The sequence below is a fragment of the Sapajus apella genome, unplaced genomic scaffold (genome assembly GCF_009761245.1).
Source record: "Sapajus apella isolate SASKATOON/1434 unplaced genomic scaffold, GSC_monkey_1.0 scaffold38, whole genome shotgun sequence".
In the NCBI taxonomy this organism is placed as follows: Eukaryota; Metazoa; Chordata; class Mammalia; order Primates; family Cebidae; genus Sapajus; species Sapajus apella.
This window is the reverse complement of record NW_022436978.1, coordinates 12,351,854-12,374,520: the sequence shown is the minus strand read 5'-3', so window position 1 is coordinate 12,374,520 and position 22,667 is coordinate 12,351,854. Positions and strand designations below refer to the sequence as shown.

Genomic DNA, 22,667 nt, shown 5'->3' with positions numbered 1-22,667 from the left:
ATGACGTAATGGGGAAACAAAGACAAAACAGATAGAACCCTTGCCCTTTCAATCGTAATCACTGCTGAGAAACTAACAGGTTAGCCATTCATCCATCCAAGAAATTTAAACTTAATGCCTGCTTTATATTGTGCCCATACTAAGTGCCGGACTATGAATATTAGTACAGCACAGTTCCTGCTCTGGAATTGCTCATGGCCCACAAGTGAAGACAGGTAAGTAAATGGTGATTACAGAATAGTATGATCAATGCCACAGGAGTCAAGAACCCAAGCATTACCATCATAACCCAGATTGGATGAGTGGTGGAAGCATACGCTCAAATGTCTAAGAAAATTCATCTCAAGGGATCTGTAATCTCAAAAACTTCTCTAGTCAGTATCTTTATCATTTTTTTCTTTAAGTATGTTTGAGAAAATCTCTCTAAAAATTATTATATTGTGTGAGAAGCTCAGCAGAACTCTAAATTCTTCCCTTCTTAAGTACAGTAATAGTTACTGAGGCTCAAACATGTCCCTGGCCCCAGACTGGATGAGATGCCCAGCTCTCCACTATGCATGTCCCAAGCAGCTCTGGCCTATATGGATTTGTATTTGAATGAGCGGGAAGTCATAAAACTATACCCTAGAATCTCCACAATAGGCACCCAAAATCATGACTGTTATTACAGTCTTATTCCTCTGACCCTGCAGCTTTTGAATCACCGGAGAACTAATTTGCTCAGTTGGAGTCACATGGCAAAGATGAGATGGGGAAAACAATTTATGAACAATCTCTACAGGATTTGATCTGTAACATTCTGGACGCTGAAGAAAAATTAACCAAATCTTGTAGACTCATTGCGCTGGAAACTTACAAATAATTTAGCCCAGTAGTTTTCAAATGTGAACACTTTTCCCCCAAATAAAAGCTTCAGAAGAAATCCAATAAATGATAAATGGATCTTTTTTGGCTAAAATAAGCTTGATGACCAGGAACCCACCCATGAACCGCTCAGGTAACCTCAAGAGTAGTATGCAGGGGCCCAACTTGCAAGCAGTCAAGTCTCACCTTCATTTTGTAGAGAGGAGCCTGCAGTGCAGAGAAGGGAAGCAATAAAATGACCTACCCGGGGTCACTCTGATGGGAGACCAAGGGAGTGAGGACCCACATTTCCTGGCCTAGCCCTGTATTCTTCCCTACAGCCCTCTTCCCATTTGCTGCTGAGTCAAAGCTCTTCATAGCAGAGCAGAGGGCTCTACCTGGCCCAGGTGGATCTGGGAGGGGAGAAACCCTCCATCAACTATGTTATCACTAACATGCAAAATGTGAAAGTGTAAAGAATTGTTTGCCAATTTTCTTATCTCAACTGGTGCAGAAGCAGGCTTGTTGGAGACTTATGAGGTGTTAGAGTATTGTTGTTTATCCACGGCACATCCCTCGGCTGTTCTCACAGAGAGACTCAGGAAAGGCAGCACACATAAATTCACATAAATTACCTTTACAAAATGTCAAAATTAAAAGTAGATTTTTATTTTGGGTATATGCCTTGAGAATGTTAACCCCTTCATGTGGGTAGAGGTGTCTGTGTGGGAAGACACAGTTGTCATCTTTGACTACACACAGGCCACAGGAAGGAACTCCCATTCTTCCTTCCTAACCCCATCGCTACCCCATCTGCAAAAGAGTAATATTTCTCATTAACAAGCTATAGGCTTTTCCAAGTTCCCTGTTTGTGTACAAACATTTCTCTAGATACAAAATTTTTAATCCTGTGGTTACCATAATTTCATTCTTTATTTAACTTACTTATAATTAACTGAGAGTTCAGAAAAGACACATAACCTTTCTAAGCCTCAGTTTCCTTACTTGTACAAGGTGAATGCTATGGTTTGAAAGTCTGTGTTTTCTTCAAAATTTATCTTGAAACATAATCCCCTATGCAGCAATATTAAGAGGTGGGGCCTATAGGAGGTGGTCAGGTCATAAGGGCTGTGTTCTCATGAATAGGATTAGTGTCTTGTAAAAAATCTGCAGGAAGCTAGCCAGGCCCTTTTTACCCTTTTCATTTCTCCCATGATGTGAAGACACAGCATTTGTCCCCTTTGGAAGATACAATGTTAAAGTCACTATGATGAAAGCAGAAACGCTCACCAGACACCAATCTGCTGGTGACTTGATCTTGGATTAACCAGACCCCAGAATTGTGAGAAATGAATTTCTGTGGTTTATAAATTATTCGGTCCCACGTCTTTTGTTATAGCAGCTGCAATGGACTAAGGCAGTGAAGATTAGGATAGATGAGTGCTGATCAGCCAGCTTTTCTTCCCAAGAATTCACAGAGTTAGCAATGGGGATCGTCCAGTAGCTATTGGTATTTCAAAAGCTTTGTGGATATTATAGATACCTGCAATAGGACTTCTAAAAATCCCACATGACTTCTGGAGGTACCAGGAGACAGAAAGAACAAGTGAAAAAAGCAAGGGAGTGCCTGGTGTTGGAGCTGGTCTGGCAGACAGAGAGGGCTGGCATCCCAGAAGGACTTTCTGAAAACTAGATTTTAAAAGGGGGCAGGCAGGTAGTGCTGAAGAAATGGAGAATGACATGGCCCTTGCGAAGAGGTTCACCATGAAATAGCCTCGAGAGAAGTCATCATCTTTATCTAATGCCAATACTATTTTCTGAATCTGAAGCATAATACTTTTTGTTATACTCAAACTGTTTTTTTTTTATTTTTTATTTTTTTATTATTATTTTTTTTAATGGAGCCTCACTCTGTCACCCAGGCTGGAATGCAGTGGTGCTATCTCAGCTCACTGCAATCTCCGCCTCCCAAGTTCAAGCGATTCTTCTGCCTCAGCCTCCTGAGTACCTGGGATTTACAGGTGCCTGCCACCACTCTTGGCTAATTTTTCTGTTTTTAGTAGAGATGGGGCTTCACCATGTTGGCCAGACTGGTCTGGAACTCCTGACCTCAAGCGATGTGCCCACCTTGGCCTCCCAAAGTGCTGGGATTACAGGTGTGAGCCACTGCACCCAGTCTCAGACTCTTTATTGAACTATTGTGAGAGGAAAAAAAAGATCCCCAAACCTGCCTTTTCTTTGCCTCTGACTCAAGTGTGGCCAACTGTGCCTTTCAAGCTGATTAGGAGTTTTCAGGGTGCCTTTCACACTGATTAAAAAGTCCTCAGGATGGTTATTCTTCCACTTCTCTGAGAAACAAGCATTTACTGGGGGCCAACTATGGTGGATCTCTCTTTGGTTTTACAAAAGCCTAAGAGTCATCTTAAGATTGTGCAGTTTTTCTGTAGGACAGAAATCTTTCAGTATGTGCTGGAGCAGAATCCTCAGTGATGAAGAGACTGGAAAGCTCTGGACTGGGGGTAGGTTTCTGGCTCTCACAGTCTAGAATGGAGCCCCGGAATGAAAACTTAAATGGGAAATGGGAGAAGAAAGAATTTAGAGTCAGGACCACGTTATGATTTCGATGCCTCAAACCTTTTTGTCTTTCCACTGTAATAACATCAATATGAAAATTTCTGTCTCTAGGACTTTAAATTGTTCAATAGTTATATGTTTTTTTGCTCTCTTTTAGGCAAAATGTAATAGGTTTGGGGTGCCCAACAAATTTTCCTCTTTTTTTTTCTGATGTGAGAAAAATTTCAAACATTGAATGACCCTAAATGCGATTTTCTTTCCCTTCTCATTTTAAAAGAAAGTAAAATATTTTAACGGCTTCTGAAAGTTTTGTGAACCTCAGGTACTGTGCTTCTGGTGCCTAAAGGATTTGTCAGCCCAGTTCTGGGGAAAAGAGAAAGGCTTCATTCAGCCTGCAGCACTCACAGTGGGACTGCTGATATGCGGGAAGCTGGGGTCTGGTCCTCATTCATGGAAGCTATATCTCTTGAGCCCAGAACTCACTGGCCTCAGACATTTGGCAATAGTGCTTCCAGTTTGCCAGTGCATAAGTATGATGGCTACTTCTTTGCTTTTCTTCTAAATGTGGCAACTTGAAGAGCAGGAAAGAACAGTGAACTGGAGTCCAGAAAACTAGAGGTGTGGTTGCATATTTTGATTGTATGTAGCTGTGTGAGCATGGACAACCTTCGTCTCAGGGGGTCTGTTTCAATATTTGCAAGATAAAAAAGTCGGAGTAGACAATAACTTTTAACCAATAATTTATGCCCTACATGCTTCTCTAATATTATTAGAAAAAGTCCCAGAGAGATAAATGAAGTTACTTACAAATGGAAACAGTTATGCTTAGACCAGAATCTGGAAATAAGTTACTTACTATAATACTATATTAAATTTAGTTTGGAATTATCTGGCAGCTGAGAAATATAGTATTCCTATTGTCTGATTAAAGGCAAGGTAGTACTTCTTTAAGGCTTTATTTGGGACTTTTTTTTCATGCTTAAACGAAAAAAAGTAGCACTAATGCCATTTAATTTTTTTAAAAAGCAAAAATTCATGCACAATCTACTACTTCAATAAATATAAATGTTTTCTTTCTAGTCTTTACCGATGTGAAATTATTCAACTGAACATTGCAAGATAAATGTTTCAGTTTCCTGCTTTATTTCACTCAAGAAGATACAACCTTTAATCTCAGTCTACTGCAATGTTTGTGTGTTATTTTAAATGTCTGTACAATACCAATGGGATATACTTAGCCATTCCTTGAATATTAGGTGTTGTTTTCCATTTTTTATTGCTACTCAGAATAAGCAATTACTATTGAAGTCTTTTGCTTCTTTAGGATAGTTTTTATTATATGAATTCCTTGGAATGAGAAGATTCCATTAAAAACTATGAACATCATTTACGTTTTTTTAAGTTTTGACCTTTGTTTTCCTATGAAATTGTGCTGACTTTACTCTCGAAATTCGAAGGTAGATTTACTGGGGAATATTACAGAATGGTAAATCTTTTCAGTTCTAAAAGGCTCCCAATGAATTTGTTGCAGGGCATGTTTGACCTATGTGAAAGCAATGGAACATTTGATTTTGACTGGATCTATTGCTGGTATCAATGTACCTTTAGCATTGCACTGAATATAGCCTATCCAGGGATAGAAGAACACATATTATTGAATTGGGAATGAACCTGGCCAGAGGTCATGAGAAACAGAGTGGAATGTATAGATGGGCAGCGCTTCTCTCTTACTGGGGAAGTTGAGGAAGTTTTATTTACTGTTCTTCTAAGATGGTTCTGTGACTAGAACAGAGCTGGAATCACTGGATTGGGAGAGCTGGGCTCAACTTTCCCACTATTTATGGCTGTGAGAATTTAAACAGAGCTGAGAGTTTCCTTCTTTCCTGGATTTCAAACAGCTTGGTCTCAGAGCGCAGAGCTTCCCCAAGTGTTTCCAGAGAAGACAGCCTGAGGGAGAGGAAGTGGTGCTAATTAAATCCTCCCTCTGTTTTCCAGGCACGGGAGCCTTTCGCAGATGTCTGTTGTTAGGCGTGTGTTCGCAGAGTGCGCAAATACAGAAGCAGGCTTTCCTTCCCCAGTGGCACAAACCTTCCTTCACAGGTTATAGGGAACTTTAGAAATGCATGTTCGTCCAACACCCACTGTGATAAAGGTGACAGACCTGCACAAATAGGGCATGTAGCTGCCAGGGACAAGGAGGCCAAAGTGCCTTCCCCCACCCCCTCTTTCTCTCTCACACACACACACACCCCTTTTTCCTGCTTCTTTATTCCTTGCTTTCTCAGAGACCAATTTCTACCTTTTGCACCCCTAACTGAAAAACATTACCTGAAAGCTCAGAGACGTCTTTTTCTGTGACGAGGCAGCATGATGCAGTGCCTTGTGGCAGATGTTGGGTGCACTGGACTGAAGGCATGGTAGGGAGTCTAGCTGCTACTGCAGCTGTCAAAGTGTGACCCAGGGTGGGTTCCATCTACTCTGTGTTCCTTGGAAAGATGGAAAAAGAGTAAGCAGCTCTCCTAGGATTGCTGGAAAGATCAGACAAGAAAACATATAAAGCAAACTGCATAAGGCTTTCCACTTGTGAGTTACCTTAGCTGTGTCTTCTCCCGCATTCAGATCCTTATGGTGACTATGTATATAGATCCACATTTGCCTGGGATAGTCCAGTTCATTCCTATCATCCTGACATAATTGCCAATAGCACCCTTTTCATGCTAAAATATCCAAAATTAGCTAATAAATTACGTGACCATACTATTTTTACCTCTTGTGAATACCCTAGTTAATCCCAATTTCAAAAGTGGAAACTTGCTGGGGGTAGGGGCTTTTTCTCAACTTCCTTTGTCTCACAAGAACCAAGGAAATTGATTAAAAACTGCTTTTGTGTAAGAAAAGGAGGTGACTCTGTGAATAATATGGCATTCCTGCTTTAGTGGTGAAACTGGACACGAAACTTTCTAGGCAGCATTGATAACATGCTCACTGTCAGCCTGAAGTGATTTGAGTGAGCATTTCACTAAGCTAACATGTGCCTTCTATTTTATTTTGCTTTGATTTATATGTACAAAATAGAAACCAATATAATATTTTTGTTTATTTTAAAGCATATGTGATCATTACTAGCATCCACAGACATGGATACAAAAATAAAAATCGACTCTAAAACTGTCATCTAGAGATAACTATTGTTAATATTTTATTTTTCTTCATTTTAGCCCTCTTTTTAGACTTTTTGAATTTGTTATACCATACATGTATGCATGTATATACATATTCATGTACTCTTTCTCTCTTTCTTTCCTTTCTTTCTTTTCTTTTTTCTTTTCTTCCTTCCTTCTTTCCCTCCCTCCCTCCCTTCCTTCCTTCTTCTCCTCCTCCTTTCTTTTACCTTCTCCTTCTCCCTTCCCTCCGCTTCCCCCTTCCCTCTCCTCCCCCCTCCCCTCCCCCCTCCCCTCCCCCCTCCCCTGCCCCCTCCCCTGCCCTCCCCTCCCCTCTCCTTCCCTTCCCTTCCCTTCTCTTCCCCTTTTCTTTCTTTCTAAATTATTTTAACATATTGGAGTAATGTTATCTATAATGCTTTGTAACTTTTTTTCCATTTATAATATACTTTGGATAATTTTTTCTGTGATAAAAATATACACTCATACTTTCAATGATAACTCTGTATTTTATCTTATGGTATAACATATTTTATGTAGTCAATTTCTTACTGATGGATACATATTTCATTTTTTCGGTGTTGGACACAATGTTGCATGAGTGTCTAATGTTGTTTTTATATTCAGTGTTTATGAGATATAAAGTGGTGTGCTTTTCTATGATACATAATGTGGTATATTTTTCTATTAGATGCAATTTGTGATGAACAAACTTTTTTTGTTTTTTTTTTTGAGGCAGGGCCTTGCTCTAGTGCCTAGCCTGTTGTGCAGTGATCTTGGCTCACTGCAACTTCCACTTCCTCCGCTCAAGTGACCTTCCCACCTCAGCCTCCTGAATACCTGGGACTATGGGCACATGCCACCATGTCTGGCTAATTTTTGTATGTTTTTGTAGAGACTGGATTACACCACGTTGCCAAGGCTGGTCTCAAACTCTTGAGCATCAGTGATCCACCAGCTTCCGCCCCCTAGAATGCTGGGATTACAGGCATGAGCCACCGTGCCCAACTGAACATCTGTGTGTGTGTGTGTGTGTGTGTGTGTGTGTCTGTGTGTGTGTGTATGCGCGCACATGCTCATATGTGTGTGTCTTTGGGTATTCGTCTAAATTATTTTCTTAGAATGAATTTTTAGAATTGGAATTTTTCAGTTTAAAAATATGTGCTGTTCTAAGTGCTCTTATGCTCTATTATAACCCAAGAAGCACACAAGAAAATGTATTATCATTGCTTTTAACTCTTAAATAAGCTTGTAGTCTGGTGAATTTTCAAGCAAAAATGCTATGCAATTTTGAAGGGAAATTTTCTGATAATTATGCAGCCCTCCTCTTGTTCAGCTTCTTATTTCCTAGGATTAAAGATGAGAAAATGAAACTACTTGCAAACTCCCTTTTCTCTATCCAGAGAGTCTCTCCTTCACTACTCTGGTAAATAACCTTCCAGGATTATAGATCCTAAAAGTCTGTGTTATGAAGCTGTATCCACCAATGCCTCTGTTTAGTTAACATGAAGGGTGTTTTTAAGTTTCAGGAATGCTATTGGCTCATCATATTCTGTTTTGCCATAGCTAGAACACATTTACAGGTAATATTTTTTCCAATGAGATTTCTCTGCTCTTGTTTTAGGCTGAAGAAATGTCAACTATTGGGAGTTTTGAAGGATTCCAGGCTGTGTCTCTGAAGCAAGAGGGAGATGACCAACCCTCTGAGACTGACCACCTATCTATGGAGGAAGAGGACTCAGGCAAGGACACGATGCCAAGACATATTTCAAGGCAGCCAAGTGTGACTGAGTCAACTCTTTACCCCAATCCTTACCATCAACCTTATATCTCACGGAAGTACTTCGCTACACGGGTAAATTTATTGGTTCTCTTAAATACTACATAAAAATTCACCATAAAACATCTTAAAATTCTTCTATATATCACGTATTTACCAAGTATATTCACATTTATCTCATGTAATCATCATCATAATCATGAAGTAGTTATCCTTATGCCTATTTAAAGATGAAGGATCTGAACTTCAGATAATCTAAAGATCTTTTTGATTGCACAGATAGTATTAAGAAGAAGTATGTCCTCCACCTTCCTTCTTTGGTTCCTCAGTCTGTGTTTATGCTAAACCTGATCTCAAAGAACTAATATTCTATAAAGAGAGAACCATAGCAGCTAGAATACAAAGGTGTGATCCCAGTGAGGGTATTCATTCTTTGTGTGGAAAAGATATGGATAACAGAGTGGAGAGGGCTGCTAATAATGTACTTTTTTTTTCCATTTATAATATATTTTGGATATTTTTCCATGATAAAACTATACACTCACACTTTCAATAACATTGTCTTTTATTGTATACATATTAACATATTTTATTTAGTCAACTTCTTACTGATGGATACCTATTTTTTTTTTTTTTTTGGTGTTAGACACAATGTTGCGTGAATGTCTAATGTTGTTTTTATATTCAGTGTTTATCTATGAGATATAAAGTGGTGTGTTTTTCTATGACATATAATGTGGTATATTTTTCTAATAGATGCAATTTTTGATGAACAAGCTTTTTTTTTTTCTTCTGAGACAGGATCTTGCTCTCTTGCCTAGCCTGGAGTGCAGTGGCATGGTCTTGGCTCACTGCAACTTCCACTTTCTGGGCTCAGGTGATCCTCCCACCTCAGCCTTCTAAGTAGTTGGGACTATAGGCACATGCCACCACGTCTGGCTAATTTTCGTGTTTTTTTTTTTTTTTTTTCTTAATAGAGACTGGATTTCGCCATGTTGCCAAGGCTGGTCTCAAACTCCTACATGCAAGGATCCACCAGCCTCGGCCTCCTAGAATGCTGGGGTTATAGGCATGAGACACCAGGCCCAGCTGAACAACCATGTGTGCGTGTGTCCACATGGGCATGTGCATGTTTACATTGGGGTGCTCTATTACAACATGGGATCTAAGGTTTACCTTGGGATGTTTATATTACAATGTGGGAGGGGGTAGCTTTAAATCTCAAACCTGTAGCTACCGTGTGGAGCTGAGCTCTTTTACCTGTGCACTGGAACTGGGAAAGTAAATGGATGGGTAGGTAAGCCGGAGGGAGCTTGTATGTCTAGATGTTAAAAAACAATGATTTTAACTCTTAGCATTTGTATCAAGTGGAGAGCGCTTCATAGGTTTCTAGTACCTTTCTCTCTTGAGCGCTTCTTCCTACTTGTAGATCCTCTTTCCAATCCTTCAACATTCTTATTAAAACAGTAGTGGCTAGTCCAGAGACTACAATCAATTGGGGGCAAAATCAAGGAGTTTACACTATGGCAACAGAGAACATCTCATTTTCATGTGCATGTGGGACATCTCTTTTTGGAAAAAAGTATATTTCAACTCATTCTCATAAAAAAAATTGGGGCCAGGTTTTTGTGACTTTTCCAAAGCCTTAATTAATAAATGCTGATTTGGTTGCTTTCAAAATACATCGTTGCTTTAGGTAAAGTTTTAACTAAAGCAACTTAATGAGTGCGTGTGTGTGCCTGTGTGTCTCTGTGAGTCTGTGTTTAAACATTACATATTCTCTATATGCAAGATGCTTTAGTAGGTGCTATACTGTATGTGTGTTTGTGTGAGTGTTTCTGCATATGTAGAGCATATGGTTTGTTTTCCAAAGTATGTGAACTTTATTGAATATGCAAAGTTAAGCTGCGTGATGTAGCTGCAAAGAAATCAAAGCATCTCTTGGAGTTGTGCTATCTTTGATATTGATGATGTCAGGGTTTGATAAGAGAAGAACACAGTGTTGTAGAATAAGAGATTTATTATTGGGAGCTGATGCAATGAGAGCTGGCTAAGACTACGCAAAGTTGTTGTCTCTGCATCTGGTGTTGGGCCTGAAGTTAGAATAGGTCAACCAGTTGGCAGTTGTGAAGCGGAATTAAGAAAAGGGAGTAGGAAAAAATTGCATGGACATGTTGGAGTTTCTGGTGACAATGTTTAACTTTGGAGGAAAAACTGGAACCTGTGTCTGTCTCCCACCAACTTTAACATTGATGATGTCAGGTCACTTTTAGAAGCTAGTATTTTCATTCTTGAGCTACACACTTAGCCAGCCCAGGGAGAGGAAAATCTTAGAAAAAAAGCCTGACGGTGATGGAAGGTGATGCAGGTACAGGAGCTGCCCCTTGCCATCAAGTAAACATCAGGGATATCAGTTGCCACGAACATGAGTTGTCACAGTGCATGATGACCTGCACTGATCTTCAACAGGGAAAACGACTTGTGTTTCATTTCTGCCTTTTGAATATTACACAAGTGTCTCTTGTGGCCAGCCCTAATTTGGAAACACACACAAAAAAGCAATTCTAGAAAATGTAATTTCAGCTGAGCTAAATTGACACAGCCCAAAGCCACTACACATGATGATTGTATTGGTGTTGCACCACGTAGCTTATACAGCGAACTCACATCGATTATCTGTTTGATTCCCCAGAGCAATACTGGAAGGTAGACAGAAGAGGGCTTATCATCCTTGTTTTAAAGATGAACATATTGAAATATGAGAAAAATAAAGTGACCTGTCCATGTCATATAATGTTAGTGGAAGGGCTGCAGCTAGATTCTGGATCTGGATTCTGGATCTTCTTTCTCCAAGTCCAGTCCTCTCCTGACCATGCACAATAGAATTGATGGCTTCTTTATAAATGTTTTCAGTGACTGATTCCAATCAATGTGAAGAACATCTTATCCATTAGGTAGTTAGAAAACAACCTTAAGTTCTCAAAAGCTTGTGAGGGAAAATCTTCTAATTAGTAGTGAATCTAAAGTAAACCTGAAGACTCTAGGAACCAATAGGGTGCTTTTCCCAAGGTACTGAGCATTTGTTCTCCTTCAGACCAACAGGCATAATATGAAGAGCTTTTATTACCATGTGAATGAAATAAATGTGCATTCACACAAGTGAGAACAATGAAAATACAACTGTTGATTTAACTGAAGTTTATCATGATAAACTTTTAAAAAATAAATTAATAGGCTGGGCGTGGTGGCTCACGCCTGTAATCTCAACACTTTGGGAGGCCAAGGCGGGCAGATCACCTGAGGTCAGGAGTTCCAGACCAGCCTGACCAACATGGAGAAACCCTGTCTCTACTAAAAATACAAAATTATCAGGGTATGGTGGTACATGCCTGCGATCTCAGCTACTCAGGAAGCTGAGGCAGAAGAATCGCTTGAACCTGGGAGGTGGAGGTTGCAGTGAGCCAGGATCATGTCATTGCACTCCAGCATGGGCAACAAGAGCAAAACTCTGTCTCATAAATAAATAAATAATCCATCTTTATTAGATTATAAACCACAAGTCTACTAGTGGGTGATGGTTGAAAAAAACTGGAGAGAAATGTGTATGCGTGTGTGTGTGTGTGTGTGTGTGTGTGTGTCTGTGTGTGTTGTATACATATGTGCATATTTTCTCATCTGGAAAGTATACCTAAAACACCAGTTTTATATAAAAACTTAAATAAGCTAACTGTGTAAAAGTTCTTTGTAGAGTGCATAACACATCTATAAACATTTTTATAAATGGCATCATGTTGTTATAAATGCTTTCTCTTTCTTCTTGACTTTACAACCACATTTCTGTAACTGGTCGTAGGAAACAACATGAAGATGCACATGACCTCCAGGGATGAAGATGCACATGACCTCCAGGGTAGGATATAAATGTAGACCTATGGGATCTGTAGCGTATAGAGGAGGCGGTTTTGTTTTCTCAAGGGATAATTAAATAAGATCAAGAGTTTCAAAGATTCTCATCTATGAAAGATTCACAACAAAGTATGACTTCTTAAAGCTGAAATGAGATCTACCGACGATATAGTCAGACGATTCGCAATCTTTAACATGCAAAATATGATATTATTCCAGATTTCTACAAAGTCTCTCGCAATACTGATGCTCTCTGTCCAGAGACCACATTTGAGCACCAATGAGCTAATCAACACACTCGTTTTCAAAGGAAGGAGCTGCTTGGTCAATGTCACGGCAGTTAGTGGCCACTGACTTCCCCAAGGGGCTAGCAAGCGGCAAAGCTAGGGCTAGAAGTAGTTTCCCCATTTATAATTTGTTTCAATTACAAAGAAATCAACTTATCTTGGAATAATAATTTAAAGTATATATGTTGTAAATTCAGAAGGGTAGTTATTGAGTGGAGGAATTACTTGGTCAGGTATTTTGTATTATTAAGATGTTTTAAAATTATTGCATAAGAGGTGGCTTATTGAAGAATAATTAGAAAATGGGAATAAGCAAAGTAAAATAAAGATTATCACTGCTCAAAGTTAACCAAAGTGTATTTATCTGTTCTGACATATTTAGGTGCATGTTGTTTTTTATTTTTCTAATATATACACAATTTGTTGTATAAAAATGGGATTATACACCAACTATTATTTCCCATTTTAATAACATACTTCCATAATATAATTTTTAACAGTTTTATAATACCCAACTATGGAAATATACTATAATTTATTTAACTTTTGTTCTATATGTAGGTTTCTTCCTGTTTAAATTTTTTTAACCTAGAAAGTTACTTATTGGCTCCCTGTGGCAGGATAGTGCTCAGTTTCTCCAGTGCCAGGAGCAAACAGCCAATGTCATAATAAGAAAGAAGTTCAATTATATGAATTGCAAATTAGATTTTCAAAGAGGTGACGGACACAGAAATTAGTTATTGACGAACCAGTCAATTTTAGCATCATAATCTCATACATTAGATCACATGTCTCAGTACTGGATCGTAAAAAAAAAGTATATCTGGCCCCTTAAACCTCTTGGATTCTTTATGGGTTGCTCTGGGATGTTACTACTTCCTTTCCTCAGGCTTCCAACCTATTATTTCTTTTCTGCAACTGTGCACCTCTGACTTAGCTTAGGAGTTCCCAGCTAGAAGGGTCTTGAGTTTCGAATTCAACCTTTGAAGCGCACAAAGGAGGTAAAACTTGGTGCTGAGGTCAACCAGCAAACTCTGGGCCATGCAAGGACTAGAAGACAGCCCTGGAACCCAGAACTCTTGATGCTTTCCACCACAACCCACTGCCGTTGACCTTGGAAAATGAATGAAAGGTCACAGAAACGAAGATTCAAGCTACTTGCCATCAGTCTGCTTGGATAACCTTTTCCTTCTGTTTTAGTTCATCTGCTATTACTGCTTAGACATATCTAAAAAAAGGCCTAGTGGCTTCTCTGAACAAAAGTACCCCTCAAGGCTAATAACTAGAGGTATATTATGATAATCTTCTTAGTTGTGGAGACTAATATTCAAAAACAACTTCTTATGAAAGGAACAATACTTAATCCACATTGGGAAAGATATTTTTAAACTCTCTGTAGAACTCTATATTTCCAGATACCTTATCAGAAAGTTGAAAGCGATTTGGGATGGGGAATTATCTCTAAATTTATACTCGAGAATGTAAATTATATACAAACGAATGGGACTAAAACTATTTGATCTTTTAATATTTAATTAATGGTTCCCCATGGCGTTTTTATAGTCTGTGTTCTATTGTGAGCAACGAGACTTTAATAAGCAGGTTCAGGACTTCCCATTGTGTAGCAAGATGTCATTGCTTCCATGACACTAATTTGGCTTTCATACTCTCTCTCTTTCCCTCTTCTCTTGCTATAGGGTTCCCTGTGTCTTGCTCTCATATTGGGAAGAAATAAATATATCAGTTGTATTGTTACTGCCTGTGTGAGCTTCTTTCTGGTGTAGAAAATAGTTATCTCACTGGGCAAAAGCTTTCTTCATTCTCTTTAGCCCTGAAATCCCGTTAAGATTATTAAAAAGATGATATTATTTTCTTTATGAGAGCAGAGGACTAACTATAATGAGATATGATACATTCTGTTTATTTTCAGGTAAAGACAAATTTACTTGGACTTTAAAGATCACGTCTGACTTAGAGCTGATTTTCTGAGTTTATGTGTTCATTGTGAAGTGATCCCAGTTTGGACATGACAAGAGAGACCCAAGTGTCTGAGTCTGCAGAAACATTGTTTTCTATACCACTCCTGTTGAGCTACGGAGCTCATTACATGGAGAAAAATCAGCACAGACATGGACACTGTTTGTGTGACAACTGGCCCCAGGCTAGTCTAGCTCAAGAAAATGTAAGGAAACAAACACATATGTTTTCAAAATTCCCTCAGTAGGTTTGCTTTACTAAAACTATTCAGTGCCAGACTATAAAAGACAATATTGCCTGTCACGCTGTGTCAGATGATGTGTACATATTACCTCACCATCTTTCCCTGTTTGTCTTAGGTTGCATGTTGTCTCTGAGCTGATTATTCAATGACAGTAAACATTTGATCCCATTTCATTATTTCTGATATTAAATAGAAGGAAAATTTTCCTTCTATTTAATATCAGAAATAATGAAAATGATAATATTTTATTAATCAGTATTTACCATTTTATATATATAATATATACAGTGTTTCATAGCATGGCACAGTTACAGTTATTATTCATCTAATTTATTATATTTATATTTATATTAGATGAATATTATTTATTCATCTAATAAATGAGCAAACTGATGTATAGAATGACAGGATGGTGTATAATGGATTCTCATAAGAAAGGTTGAGATTTAAACCTTAATGTCCCAGACACAAGTCAAAGTATGAATACTTTTATGTTTGGCACTAAATGACTAAAGTTAACGTATTATAATAACTATGATAGTAAGATGGGGGAGAGTACAATTCTGTATCTGGGAACATTTTCCCTCTATGTTCTGTAAGGGCTAGACTTACATTTTTACCAAAGATAAGAATAGCACAGTGAGAAGACTGATAGAACTCCAGAGGCTACCAATTCATTCTATAAAGAACATGCTTTATTTTTTTGTGGCCAACTTTTAAAAAATTTTATTTTAGTGTTTTTATTTATTTATTTTACTTTAAGTGCTGGAGTACATGTGCAGAACATGCAGTTTTGTTACCTAGGTATACACGTGCCATGGTGGTTTGCAGCACCCATAACCCCGTCATCTACATTAGTTATTTCTCCTAATGCGATCCCTCCCCTAGCCCCCCACCCCCTGCTATTCCTTCCTTAGCCCCCCACCCCCTGAAAAACTGTGGTGTGTGATGGTCCCCTCCCCATGTCCATGTGTTCTCATCGTTCAACACTCACTTATGAGTGAGAACATGTGGTGTTTGGTTTTCTGTTCTTGTGTCAGTTTGCTGAGAATGATGGTTTCCAGTTTTATTCATGTCCTTGCAAAGGACATGTATTCATCCTTTTTTATGGCTGCATCGTATTCCATGGTGTATATATGTGTTGTGTATATGTGTTATGGTGAATATGTGTTGTAACTTTTGAAAAGATGTACAACAAAACATCACCTTCATCTTCTATCTTCATCACATTCTTTCCTGTGCATAGGGAACCAATGTTAATAGTTTCTATGTATCCTTCAAGAGTTACTATAGGCATATAGAAGCAAACACAAATATTTATTCTTATTCCCCCTCCTCCTTTTTATACAGAAATTGGCATATTTTACCTTCTCTTCTGATCATTCTTTTCTTTCATTTGGTAATACATTTAAAAATCTTTCCATATTAATACTATTTTCTTTGTGCTTTTTATAACTTCATCATATTGTGTGGTATGAATGTATCCTATAATATATACCCCTAGTCCTTTATTGATAGATGTTTGTGTTTTTTTTCCAGAGGTTTTTGCTATCCAAAAACGAGGCTGCAAAGAACACTTTATAGATATGTCATGTTGTACATATGCAAAAATTTCTTGAGTATAATTTCCCAGAAGTGAAAATCTGGATCAAAGGATAGATCATTTCTCATTTTGATAGGCTTTGCCAATTATTTTCCATAAGCAAAGCAAGTAAGGTTTTAAAAATTCTACATTATTATACTCATCTTCACATATCTTTGGCAAAGTGCCTGGCATAAAAACATTCAATAAAATGCTTATTTTAGGATTATTTCATTACTCTTTAACTCTGCTTAACAATTTTTTCTTCTGAAAAACATTAGTCTCACTACTAAGTTATATTTGTTGAGACCAAAATTATGTGAATACAAGAAGACAGACCCAAAAAATACCCATGTTGAGTCATCAAAGAAAGTATTATTTTTTTAGAGGACAAGTGGGACTGGAAGAGTCAGACTGCATCACAGGGAGCTGAGGCTGAATGTAGGGAAAATTGTCATACAGTCATGGGGAACTCCCCTCTGGGGTCATGATGACTGATGTTGGCACAACCTTCTCTGTTGAAGTACACTTGAGCAGTGGTTCTCTTAGAAAAGGCTCCACACCAACAGCAGCACCCAAGAACTTGTTAGAAATGCAAATTCTCAGGTTCCACCATGGTCCAGTTGAATCAAAAACTCTGGGTATAGTCCCAGAAATCTATGTTTTAACACAAATTTTAGGTGATTCTGATGTACACTGAAATTTAAGAGTCATTGAGCTACAAAGTCTATGAATTTGTTAGAACAGATGGCAATCAATCTTTAAGCTAGGGTTGAGCCTATAAGTAGTAACACCTGTTTGGGAAAGGATACAGAAAATGAGGTGAGGAGACTGACAGTTTATCTTCCTGAGTCAGCTAAAATTTATTGTCAGAGCATTGCAAGAAGGCTACTTGGTGTTTTATTGATGTATGCTCTAGGAAGCTCTCTTAAATTACAAAAGGTGTAATTTAAAAATGTACAGATTGCTAAAGGCTTTGAACTTTATATTGCTTGTTTGGGAAAACGATTCTTCTGAAAGTGGCTGTCTTCATTTTTATACTAAAGTCTGAGTAAGATTATAGAAGATGGGAACTAGACCACTTTTTCTCCACGCAAGGAGAAAATCTTACCAGAATTCAGGACTAAGTTCTCTGGAAGGCAGCTAGGCATACAGGCATACAGGCAACTGCATGAACTATGACTTTTGTGACCAGCTTTCTGGAGGAGCTGTTGGAGTATACTAACTATTCATAAGCACAACTTGGGCTAAGTCTACTCTAAACTAGTTATTTTCTCCTTTCCACTCAGCCGGGGGCCATTGAGACTGCCATGGAAGACTTGAAAGGCCACGTAGCTGAGACTTCTGGAGAAACCATTCAAGGCTTCTGGCTCTTGACAAAGTGAGTAGTTATGGCTAGGTGAAGGGCAGTGGGAATGCAGCATTTTTCTTGACATCACTAGACCAGAACAGGAAATGAACCTGTGGTTGAATTTGCCTGGTTGCTATGTAAGATAAATGATTGAATTATCCAGTTAGGCACATTTTTCTGGCACTCTATGGCTGATGGTGTGAGCAGATATGACTCCTATAACTGTTTTCTGGGTTGGTCCCCTCACTCAACCATCTCTGTATCTACCTTAGGTCAGGTCTGTGTCACTGCTCTCAAAGACTGTTATGTTGGCTTTCTAATTCTCTCATTCCAATCTCTCTTATTTAAAAGCACTCCCCCGTAAACACATTGAACTACTAATCATCTCATTCTAGGTGACATGGAAAGGAAGTCTGGGAAAGAAGATAGATAAAGTGAACGTATATACTTTGAATTTGATCTTATATACTATCATATGAACAGAAAAACCAGGGAAATTATGAAGATAGCTAAGACAAGTACATTTCCAGAGTTAGTATTAAACCAAGTCTAACATTTTAGCGCTTATTTCTTCAATAACTGTCTGCATTCACCCCAAAGATTATCCTAACCACAAGAGCTTTGATTGCAAATATAACCACAAAGATGGTTGCCTTTCTAGCCTTCCCAGAAATTCTATTGTTTGTATGACCATGTCTTTACTGCCCAGTAAATATTAGTAATGCCATGGTCTGTGTAATAATAAGTAAAAATCTTCATAATAAGAGAAAGAGGCAACTTTTATTTATTTTTTTTACTACAAAAGCCTTAATATGAAATAGATAATTTAATTGCAATATCCAGTTGAGATACTTTATTAATTCAGTAAGTTCTGTTTTCTGACTTGGTAACTTGATCACAAAAGGGTCCAGCAAAGAAGCTCAGTGATTCCTATACCTTGAGTAAATAGTATGAATCTTTAACTCCTGGACAGGACGTCCTCTTTGACTAAGTTTCAGGAGGGCAACTCTTGAATATTTCACTATCCAGTACAGCAGAACAAAATTTTCAATCCATGGGAAATAGGGCCATATCAACTGTGAGTTCATCTGACTGATCACCAATTTATACTATGGCTTCAAATGGGATTCAGGAATAACATAAAAAATGAGCTCTTAGACACCAACCTGTGTGTCTTTGTCTTTTCATGCATAAAATGGAGTTAAAGTATGTGTCTGAAGAATACTTGAGAGGACCAAATGAGATAACATTGGTAAATTAGCATTGCCTAGGACATGCACTTTCAATGGCTATTAGTGCTCCTCAGTTCACAAGTAATACCTATTAGTAAGAGGCTCTTTTTTTGTAGCTTCTGCATTCATTTCTGTCCTGCTCATTTCTGTCATTTCTGGGTTACCTCTAATGAAAATAAAACTCTGTAATTCAGACTTTTTCCTAATTCACTTTTACCAACACACATTTCATTTCCCACTCCCCACTTCCCATCCAGAGTGAAATTTGACTTATGCAAATGAATAGTCTGCCTTGATTAGAATAGATGTCAACATAGATTTTGGAGATCCAATCAGTGGTAAACCCATAACAAATTTGTTTCAACACTGCATCTCTCTTACAAGAAAGAATACACGAATGTGGTGTTTTGAAATCTAGTCAGGGCTGTTGTTGAGTTCTCGGATAATAAAACTGGTAATTTCTTTAATACTGCACATTTTAATTGGTTTTATCTTTATAGGCATACCTTTTTTTGTTTGCTTGATTATTTTTATTCAGTGATTATAAAGATTGTAGACATAAATTGTCCAATGATAAACTGTATGATCTGCATTGAAGCTTGGCACTACAATTCTGCATGCTTGATTTAACATTAACTACAATGATTGGTAACACCAGTAGTTTTCAGAAAAACATGAAGAGCTCTCCCCCAAAGACTCAAACTTTGAACCCAGCTTGAACTTAATAGGAAGCTCAAAAGTTGGTAAGGCCTATCTAGAAATTCATTTTACATTTCTGTTTTGTTTTGTGGTACCTGTTTAAGTACAACAATAAGAGATGCATCCTACATGCATGGAATTTCCTACAATCGTATTTGCTTGTTTGCTTGCAGACTTGGTTTGTTTGCATTTGGAACTCGTTGGTCCCCTTTAAATAGTAGTTCCTTGGTGTTCTTTTTGGTCTTCTCTCTGCCAAAATTTTACTGCCTCTTCCCATTAAAACCTACTTTCAGAAAAAGTTCTGATTTCAAACATTTCTTCCATAGTGATAATTTGACAGTTTTTTCTTTTCTTGTTAAAAACGTCATCATGGGTTCTGAGATGCCTTATGCAATGGAAAGAGCTGCTAGTTGTGAAGAAGATGTTTCAGGCATCTGATTCAAATAAACGAGGTTCCTAGTCTAGTCACTGTTACTTCTCAAGCAGAAAAATAAGAGGTCCCATTGTCAAAAAGAGGAAAACTCACAGAGGATTTAAATGGCCTTTCATATTTAAATCTTTTTTCTTGTTTGTTTGTTTTGAAATTCTATCACACCAAGGTAGGGAAAGGCAGAAACAAAAACTATGAGAACACATAAACAAACATCCCAACTACCCCCGACAGCAACCAAAAAACAAAATAAGTAAACAAAATAAACAAACGTGCAGACCCAAAATGGTGAGAACTTGCAATGACTCATAGCTTCTTGCCTCCTTTTTATAGTGGAATGAGACCCATCTATTTAGTTCTTATGAATTATAGGAGGTGTAATATGGACCAACTGCTCTAGCCTGGCCAACCACACAAGATTCTGTTTTACATATGACAAAAATGATTGAGCTTCAAGCACATTAACTTTTAGCTCATTCCATGGAGATGGGAACCTCCTGGCTGCTTGTCTAGCAACCTGGCTGTCTGTCTAGCATGTCTGGCTTTGGAACAAGGATTCCCATTTCAGAATGGTGAGAGTGAAAGCCCTTTTATGGTGTATAGCACATTACAAAGTATTTTCACATCTGTGAATCTAAGTTAGCTTCACAACAACTTTGTTGGTTTTATGATTCTGATTTTATAAATGAGAAATGTGGGCCGGAGAACATGAAGTGCCCAAATGAAGAACATATGAGTGATTGGACAAGGAAAATAGACGGCACCCCTCCTTTGCTCTTGAGGCTGATTGGGTTCTAATTCTTTCCAAAGATGCAGGTGTGAGTCGATTGATGAACTCAGCTCATTCTTAAGTCATGGTTGATCAGACTCCTAGAAATAGTGTGATGTAGGTGGGCAAGGTGGGAATTGTCAAGAGAGGAATTCCCAAGAGAGGGGACTGAATAAGATCTTAATGGCCTTTGTGTCATGTTAAAGAACTTAGATTTTATCCTGTATGTGATGGGGAGGCACTGAAGGGTTGAGAAAGTGCAATCAATTTCCATTTTATAAAGATCACTATAGGACCTCAATCTTTTATCTAAAATTGTTGGAACTAGATGTGAATTAGAAATGAGAATTTTTCAGATTTTAGAAGTGTAAAACAATGCATATATTGTTTATTTTACTAACATTAAGTTGGTTGAGCCATTTTTCAAGAAGTCGTACTCAATTCAGGTAAGCTGCTTTGTGATTCTCTAAATTGATAGGGACACATTATTCAGTAAAATCAGCAAAATAAGTTGGCAGGCACTTGAGAGGAGCATATAAAGAGAATAAACAAAGCGTCCAAGGGGGCACTGGAGAGATTCAGCCCTAAACCTCAGCATAACTGGGAAGGTGGGCTGACACCATTAAGAGAATTCTAATGAATCCTCCATTAGGATTCAGGTCTCCAGCCCAGCTCATCAAGGAGTGTTACATACAGCTATAAAGACAGGATGTTGTTTATTTCCACCTTGCAGTTTCCTATTACCCTTCTTATTGGCCCTTCTGAAAAAAGATTATTGAAAAAGATTATGTGTATGCTTTTAGAACTGATCCATTAAGTCAGCACCAAGGAGAACATCTTGACACTCTATGGAATCTCAAAAAGTGAGATGTGATGGCAATAAAGTGGCTCTTCAGCGGAATGCACTTGAGGTGTCTTTGTCTACAACGGTTAAAGAGATAGCGTCTTCCCTCCACACACTTAGCATGAAGTGGTCCTGGGGGATTGTTGTTCTTATTCCTCTTATTCCTAATTGAGAATAGTTGCCTATGGTGCCTAAGAACCAGTAAATTCTTGCTCTTCATCTTTATAAAAGATACTTAAAATATGTTTCAGGATCCCTGCCAACTCTACCTGGTGTCTATCCCAGGGCTTTGGTATAATAAATACGTTAAATTGGACTAACTGTCTATGTGGAACATATAGACAGTAGAATCAAAGTGAAGTTGAGTCACCCTGGTGTCATAGAGAAAGCACTGCATTTGGAATCAGAAGGATTGGCTTTGAATCCTGGATCTACTACTTACTATCAGTAAAACTGGGTGAACTTGAGAAGGGTTCGCTTTTTTATTTTTTTAATTGGTGAATTTGTCTTCATATGTCCTTTTTTGATTTAATATTTGCTTTAATATGTCCTTGTTTTAATGGTTTTTCCATGGTTGTGCAGATTCCCCATTTAATATGTCCTTTAGTTCATTAGATATTTATTACTCTTGAAAGAACCACAACCACTTTTAATTATATATATATATATATAAATTATTCTAGCTTATTTTTGTGCATTTTTGCCAAAAATTGTTACATATTAATGATGACATTTACTGAGCACTTAAAATGCACCAAATGTTTTGATGTCCATGCATTTGCCAATATATTAGTACAAATGTATGTAACTTTCACTTTAAGTTAAGGGGTACAAGTGCAGGTTTGTTACATAGGTAAACTTGTGTCATGGGGTTTGTTGTGCATATTATTTCATCACCCAGGTATTAAGCCTCATTAGTCAAATGACTCATTATCCTCTCCCTCCTGCCACCTTCTACCCTCTGATAGGCCCCAGTGTGTGTTGTTTT

The 22,667-nt window shown here is 38.0% G+C and overlaps 1 protein-coding gene across 1 annotated transcript in view; it reads left to right on the top strand.

Moving 5' to 3' along the window:
• Window positions 1-22,667, top strand: part of TPRG1 (tumor protein p63 regulated 1) — a 146,959-nt gene that overhangs the window by 28,449 nt on the left and 95,843 nt on the right. The window contains exons 2-3 of the mRNA XM_032298274.1: window positions 8,203-8,433; window positions 17,644-17,735. Coding sequence (XP_032154165.1) covers window positions 8,212-8,433; window positions 17,644-17,735 — 314 coding nt within the window. The 5' untranslated portion in view covers window positions 8,203-8,211. The remainder of the gene's footprint in view (window positions 1-8,202; window positions 8,434-17,643; window positions 17,736-22,667) is intronic.